Raw genomic sequence first — 8135 nt, 5'->3', positions numbered from 1 at the left:
GTTACAGCTATTTGAAAAAAAAAATGAGAAGTGAAAATTTTGCCTATCCCGATCATTTCGTCTAACCCCTGTATATGGAGAAATATTTGACTTTCGTCGAAAATCACCAAAGGAATATTTAGAGGATTCCCTGGAAGAAACGGAAGAAGGTTTAAAGAAATTCTAGAAGGGCTTCTCTTCCTCTGAGGGGATCCAGATGTAATTTCTTGGAAGAATATCTGGTTCTGAATGAATCATTGGTGGTTTTTTGTAGTATTTTTCCTGGAATTTTTCAAGAATTCTTTAGATGATCTTCTAGATAAATCCTCAGAGACATAATTGATAGATTCCTGAACTAATATTTCGAGACTTACTCGATGAAGCCTTTGCAAGAATCTTTTGAATTACTCTGTAGTACTTTTAAAAACATTCCTGAATGTCTCAGGTGAACCAGCCAAGGGGCTGAAAGCCTTATTAATAAAGCTAATAATAATATTATTCCTGAAAGAGCGTTTTTGGAGGAATACTGAATGACATCCTTGCACACAATGAGAGAAGGCTAGTCCCAAGCTTCATCTGTTGGTTCTTTGTGTAAATGCAGATGTCCTTGCAATAACAGAGGTGCAACCGCGGGCGGTCAATCATGCTCATGCTCATGCTCAATACTGAATGACATCCTTGCATTAACAACTTAAATGATTCTTGAAGACAAATTATTCTTCAAGAAAGATTTCCCAAAGAAAAAGGTAACCCGAGTAGGTGGAAAAATCTGATGAATAGCATATTCAGTAATGATTGAATTGAATTACTGAAGAGCAAAAACTGATATTGGTTTGATTGATATAAGAGGTAAAAGAACAGAAATGAGGGGGTTAGAAGCAAAGGGGTGTAAGTGACAAAAACCCACTTTCGAGTAAATGAGGTTTAAAGTTTTACACCAATTTTTCATCCCATATAAAATGTATGGAGTTGCAAAATCGACACATTTTTTTCCGATTTATTGTAATTTTTCTAAACATCGTAAAAACAAATTTAAAAAAGTTCCTGAAAACTTGAAATCTGAAGAATTTTTTGATATGCTCAGCTCAAAATCGACACAATGGTCACTTATACCCCTTTGCATTTGGGCCCCTCAAATTATAGCAGAGTCTTATATGGTGAACTACTCAATAATAGCTCGTTAAGATATTACAAGATCAAAAAAATAGCAGACAAGATTTGTCAATTTTCGAACTTACGACCTTAGGTTTCACAGGCGGCGATGCTTACCACTCAACTGTGGCTCGCTGTTGTAAATAACATGGGAATAAGAGCATGCGGTTCTTCGTTTCAACAGCTCAGAAAGGGACACATGGCATTTCACTAACGTTGAGCCATCTCTTTGGGTGTATGTGTTCCATTTCGTGTAGAAGAGCTGAACTTGTTCTTAAAAATTTTCAGCTATTTCGGCAAGAACAAATACTGATATCATATCACTTTGAGCTATTCGTGCGATATTCATTAGATTTTTGAATAACACATCAAAATCACATCGAGCTATAACAGCAAAAAGTGTTCGATTTGAGATATGATTTAGATATTCTCGTCTACCCGGGAGAGCAATCTTTGAAGGCCTTTTATAAGGACTATTTTGTGCAATTTCTAAATAATTTGTTAAAAACTTTTTCGGCATAATTCTTATAAAAAATCTTTCGCTACCGAAAAAAAATCATGAAGGAATACAGTAAATAATATAAGATTGATAATGTTTAACCTTCCGTTGGCCATCACTGCAGTGCACTGCCAGCATCACTAGAATGCTTAGTACAAAATGCGAGATTTTTTCAATGTTTTGTACAAAATGCAACAGTGCGATCATTCGACAGTTAAATGTATAGATTTATCAATGTAAAATATGTGCATATTATGAAATTTTCTGGGGGGCCTAAAAATTTCCTTCCGCACCGGGCCCCCAAATTCCTAGCTACGCCACTGTTCGATCGTGAAAGTTACTCGTGCAATAAGTGTATCTGTCTAAGCGTGCAGTGCATGAATTTCGCCACCACCCTCTTTCGCAACAAACATTCGTCAGAGAGTTTCTTCGATGGTTTCTCTCTTCACAAGCATGAATTTATTTTTGCCGTGGTGGTTGGTGGAGTTGTTGCGCATGTTCACTTCTCACAATCTCATCGCATCGCACTTTGGTGGTTGGTGCTTACCGTCATCGCCACCGCAGGCAGTCAACAACGCTCACTGCTTGCAGTTCGGTGGGTTTATTGGGATCCGCTCGAACGCGATTCATTCAATAGTGCGCTTGAAGCCGTACGGTACGCATCGTCGTCGTCGTCGAGCTGGAGTCGTTCTCTTGAGTTGTCGCCGTGCCCTTCACTGTGTGTAGTAAGGTGGTTTGTTGGATTCTGTGAGTTAGCGAGGGAGGAAGGAAAGTGAAGTCGTGGGGAACCGTTTTCCCCCCATTTCTTCGTCCGGAGACCGATGCTAGTGGAGAATTAGATTAACCGCGAAGAAAGTCATTGCTGTCGTGCGGTCGGAGACGACATCGTTCGGTGGTTTGTGAACGTTGATGCAGTTGCTGTTACACAATTTATACCTTCAGAAGCAAGCGCATTTCGGGACCAAGACGTGTATCCATTTGCGTAGCTCGTTCTCCACGCGTGGTGGTGCAGTGGGATTAAATTGAATTTAGTGAAATTCACCGTTTGATGTGGGCGGAATAACAATTGAATTGTGCTTTTGTGCAGTTTGATACGCTATCGTCAATTGTATGAATGGGTCCCCGGTGGTAATTGTTTGAACGACGACGGAAAGTAGTGATGGAAATTGGGGAGCAGCCCAAGCCCCACATTGGCATTAATCATCACAACCCATTCATTCAAGCCAGCAGCGCTTCGAGCGCGACAGTTATCTATATGTTCTTTGTGCTGTGTTGCAGGTAATCGTGGAGTGGTGTGAGTTGAGTTGTTACAACAAGTGGGAGAAGCAAAGTTGAAAACAACTCTTTCATACGAATACCGGCGCACCTGTGTCGTTGCGCTAGAGCGTGTTCCAGTGGATTATTCACGTCTGATTGTAAATACCTGGTGAAATTGCGCGACCATAACGCTCGAATTACATTGTTGCACAGGAAAATTTCAATCAACACCCGGCTTCATCATCATCAGCAAGCTTTTATGCTAAAATATGGAAATTTAAAAGTCTGCAAGAGTGATTTAACGCAGTGAGTGGTCAAGTGATTATAATCCCAGAATAGGCGCGCAAGGTGGTGTGAGTTTTATGCGGAATCGATAAAAGGTGTTTGTGAGAAGAAAAGAAACGACGACGAAGCCGAGAAGTCAAACAAGATACAAAAATACGAAACAAACAACAAGAGGCCAGCGGTCTCACACACATTTAGCGTACCTGTGCTTCGTCTACGTTCCAGCCAGCATATATTTAGGCCGATTTGACCAGCCCACAACCAGGTGTTCGACATGGCGAGCGGCGGGGTGAAGCTGAATTCTGCTTCCATAACGATACTTTGTTGGATTACGATATTAGGTAAGGTTCAAAACATTTCGTTGCATCGCTTGTGCCGGTGAGCAGAAAGCAACTGGTGGGCGGTTAGTTTGCAATAAGTGCGCGCCTTTCACCTTTCTTTGGCGCGTCTATTTCTAAGCTTGTTGAACGGATGTCGGGATGGATTACAGTGTCAAAAGTTTGTTTTTTTTGTTTAGGATTCTCAAGTTTGCAGCTTGTATGCCGCGCACCGTAGGGTAAGGGAGGTATTTTGGACCCCTTTAGAAACTGGATGAACAATTCAGCGAAAAAAGAAGATTCTCACTTTAAAATATGAATAATTTCAGTAGGCATTACGTAGAGCAACATGTTTTCTGTCGAAGGGCGTTCCACACTTATTGTATAATGAGTGTAAAGGCCATGAAAAATAAAGTAATTTGAATGATACGTAATTTGTCTAACATACATTAGATAACACATTATCTCAGTCATCAATTAATTGCCGAGGACAACTTTTCTAAACTGGATGACTTGTCGAAAAGTTGTTAGGACATAAATCGAATCGAAATTTTTAACTTGGCGAAAAGTTGTTAGAACAAATCGAACCCACAACAATCTCATTGTAAAATAAACGTATAACAACCCAGATCACGGGAGGTCTATTCTATTTATCTGATTTCAGAGTAGGTGCATTAAATTGGCATGAACGTTTTCTCCCTTTAGAAGGAACTGGAGAAATGGATCTGACAGGTGGTCCAAAATATGTTCACATCTGATTATGTTGAACATATTTTGGCTATACCTCAAACTACCATTTTAGTAAATATTATCGCTCCACCGGCATTAAGAACAGTTTATTTTGAGTTCTTACAAGGCCCTAACTACATTCACATAAAATAAATATTTATTTGTAAAATTTAATACCTACCTTTTCGAAGCCGAGTACAAATTTGACACCTTCCTTGTTTTTGGTGCTTTTCCGTGCGTTTCATTGGAAGTGAAAACATTTTCTCTATTTTTGATACTGAACAGCATATTTAACTGACATCCAAAATAAAGGTCATCACATAGTTGAATACTGTTCATGTTTCAATAAAAATGTACCAAGATTTAATAGAGATTATGTGATAAATATCATAAAACTCCCTAGGTGGGCCAAAATACCTGCCCGGTCCAAAATACCTCCACTACCCTAGAGACAAACGACTGACTCGTTTTAATATTCGCCTGATAATACAAGGCATTATTTTTTGCATTGATGATTGTCAAAAAGAAACAGTAGAAAAATTCAATTGAAAATTTGTTTTGCAACTGTTATTTGCTCGACAAAAAGTGTTTAAAAAAAAACAAAGTAGAGTTCGTCACCTTAATGCTAGAACTAGGTAACTCGAAATTTTGCGTTTTTGAGCTGAATATACCATTAAACCGAGATTTTTGAGCTCTATAATATATCCAAAGACCAATGAAATAGGATTATAAACGACGAAAATATTCACCAATTTCAAAACTACACCGTGTCCAATACAAAATCAAATTGAATTAATTTCACACATGTAATTAGGATTTTCAAAGTAAATTCATTTATTGAAAGACCATCTAGCACTCACCAAATACAGTACATATTTTGAAACTAACTGTCCTTTATCCTTCTCTGCTGATCGCTTATGTGTCGCAAGTCCATTTCAGCTGGCACGCACGCCACTTCATGGATTTTTTGCCTCATTTCACTGAGTAATGGTTTTAAGTTGAAACAAATTAGGTTCCTATCCTCACCATTGCTAGTGGTAACATTAAACAGAAGAAAAAAAAATGTGAGGTTATGTGTTGGTGAAGTACAAAGCCATTCTATTTTGAGCTAAATTAAACGAAAATTTAACAAAAATGGCCATTTTCCTGTTTCAATGAGTTTTGCTGTGTAAGAGAAGCTTGACTGCATCTTATCTTGTTGATTCATACCATTCTCAATTCTAAAACATGCTAGTATCCCTATAGTGATAAGTTTTGTGCAAACATTACGTTTTATGATGTTTAAATTTAATAAAACGATCATTTTCAAGGAAATTAGCCCAAGTTGAGCTTACTTACATATTTCATACCATATCATCACTAAAATTGTATCGTTTTAGCCTTAGTATATCCATTTGGTACAATACTTGGATAAAAACTCAAAATTTAACCTTACGCACTCTATTTGGTTACCGTAGAATGAAAAAGTTATCGAACTTTTTCTTGCGTGCCGGAGCACACGGATTTCAGAAAACGGAAGTGTACTGTAAGGCATGTAAAAACAAATAGAAAACAAAGATGTTCTAAACCATATGCTTTATTCAATCAGTATCATGTGGCCCTTCAATACATGTATTCATTTTGAAAATAAGTAGAAGTCAGTGTAGAATACTAAGAAAATTATATCTATTTCCAACCGCACAGGTCAAAATCTATCGGACGCTTGGACGTAGAAATGTTACTAGTCATTCTTTTGTTAGTAGATTAAGAATCTACTACTGTTTTTCATTTTAGGCCTAAAAACTTAAAACATTTTATATGCATTGATTTAGCTAAAAACCGTGATTGTTCGTAGACGATTATTTTATGAACATTTTGAGGTGTCATAGTAAAATCAGTAACTACACGATGATGATTAACCTGGGCTTGTTAGGGGAATATCTGTAAATAAAAAGAAAATCGCGTTAAGTACTGTTCCTTTGAATTCCACTAAGAATTTGCATCCTTTGACAGATACGTATTTGGACCTCAACTGTAAAGTCGTCTTCAGTGTCTTGTCGAGTCGAGTCAAGTACAAGACACTGAAGACGACCTTACAGTTGAGGTCGAAATACGTATCTGTCAAAGGATGCAAATTCTTAGTGGAATTCAAAGGAACAGTACTTAAGAACAGACTTGTTAGAATCCCAAAATGGCCGCCACAATGGCCGACTTTGGCACCTACTTGCGATTTCGAAGGCACAAATCTCTTCGTAAACAAAACCAACGCACCTGATCTTATTATTTTAAGATAATTACGAGTGAGCAAGAATAGAATAATGAAATGGATTAATGTGTGAAGCTTGCTTCTTAAGATTTGTGCGTTTGAAGTTCTGATGCACTGTAGAAGCGGGATTTCAAGACGTTTGTCCTTAACGCGATTTTCTTTTTATTTCAGTAATTACACGTTAATATCAATATGTGAACTCTTTTAAATTTGCATAATGCAACAAGAAAACTGAAAAGAATGATATCAATAGTGGTAAAAACTAGGTATCTCAGAACATTTCCTCCATTATTTATGTTGCATTTTGAGTGCTATAACTAGGTAACTCGACCATTTTTCAACCATTTATTGTTTTTATTAAAGGTTTAAACCAAAACAGTTCAAATTTTTTTCTTGTAGCAGAAAGAGTAGAAGCTGAATATGCAATCAATGTTAAAAACATAATTATTTGAAAGGCTCCATACCTTTGGAACACGTCCATGATAAATTGCTAAATTTTCAAAGTCGTTTTTCTCGAAACTATGATTTTCGAGTTACCCAGTTCTAGCATTAAGGGGACGAATTAATATGAAGAACCTTTCAAATGCATATCAATATCAATTTTTGGAACAGGAATTACAAACAAGTTGAAAAATCCATGTGGATCACTGACTACACACCGAGAGCTATTTCTACTTAGTCACTGAGTTGGTTAGGAAATTGATAAGTCTTATGATCAATAGCAATTCAGTAGATGCTTTTGTACAATGAAATTGCAGTAGATATTAAAATTATGCAATAAACAAATCTGGCGTAATTTTTGAAAATGGCCAAACATGTTTGCATACAACGTTGTTACCAAAAAGGTAAAAACAATGCGGTGGAACTGGATTCCGTAAATATGAACAGACTCACCTTTTCACAAAGTTCCATATCGGAAAATTTATTGTGATTTGGATTTGCCCTCTCTTTTATCTCGCTCTTTCTTGCGTTCTACAAAATGAACGAGCGATCTCAATAAGGGCAAGAGGATTCACTAAACAGCGTAAATGGCTACATAAGCCATGTTTCAAAAAAAAAAATGCAAATGGAGTTATCAAAGATTGGTTGTCTCGATGTTTACGTATTAGAATATTCAACGCATCGGCTTATGCTGATTAGGTTATCCCCTTAATGGTTTTCAATGGCTGCTTTGGTAACCCTACATAACTTCTTGGATTTTTTATTTCAGTAGCGCTGAAATCCCACCCTAGTAACACAAATTCTCTTTCCTGTAACGTCTTTGGAGATAGTTTGGGTGCCCTATGTCTTCTGAAATAGACGTTAAACTAAACATTTCTACCCTTTCCTAGCGATTGTAAGGACGTGGCAAAGTATACAATATGCAGCTTGTTTCGACCAACTCCAACACGTTTTAAAAGGCATTAATACTAAACCTTATTTTAGTGACACTACGTGTTAGGCTTCTAAAAACATAATATAATACAGTTGACTCTCTACATCTCGATATTGAAGGGACCATCGAGATAGGGAGAGATCGAACTCAAGAACCAATTTGTAATGCACACTAGATTGAAGAATCGTCCGTAACTAGGAAAAACCGTCAACAAACAGATGTCACTTCACCTCCCCCAGAATGTTTTGCACCTAAGAAACGAGATCTAGCAACCTGTAAAAAAGGGTACATCGACAT

The 8135-nt window shown here is 37.3% G+C and overlaps 1 protein-coding gene across 11 annotated transcripts in view; it reads left to right on the top strand.

The window, feature by feature from the left end:
* Positions 1-2208: 2208 nt before the first annotated feature.
* LOC109429157 (fasciclin-2) overlaps positions 2209-8135 on the top strand; it is a 368026-nt gene continuing 362099 nt past the window's right edge. For 3 of the 11 annotated variants that reach the window (XM_062856899.1, XM_062856898.1, XM_062856900.1), the window contains exon 1: positions 2254-3513. In XM_062856899.1, the coding sequence (XP_062712883.1) occupies positions 3447-3513 (67 nt within the window). In that variant the 5' untranslated portion in view covers positions 2254-3446. Of the gene's footprint in view, positions 3514-8135 lie in introns of all 11 variants that reach the window. The other 8 variants (XM_062856897.1, XM_029862983.2, XM_062856894.1 and 5 more) reach the window with 7 other exon arrangements.

This window comes from Aedes albopictus, chromosome 3 (genome assembly GCF_035046485.1).
Source record: "Aedes albopictus strain Foshan chromosome 3, AalbF5, whole genome shotgun sequence".
Classification (NCBI taxonomy): Eukaryota; Metazoa; Arthropoda; class Insecta; order Diptera; family Culicidae; genus Aedes; species Aedes albopictus.
This window is presented reverse-complemented; position numbering and strand designations above follow the sequence as displayed.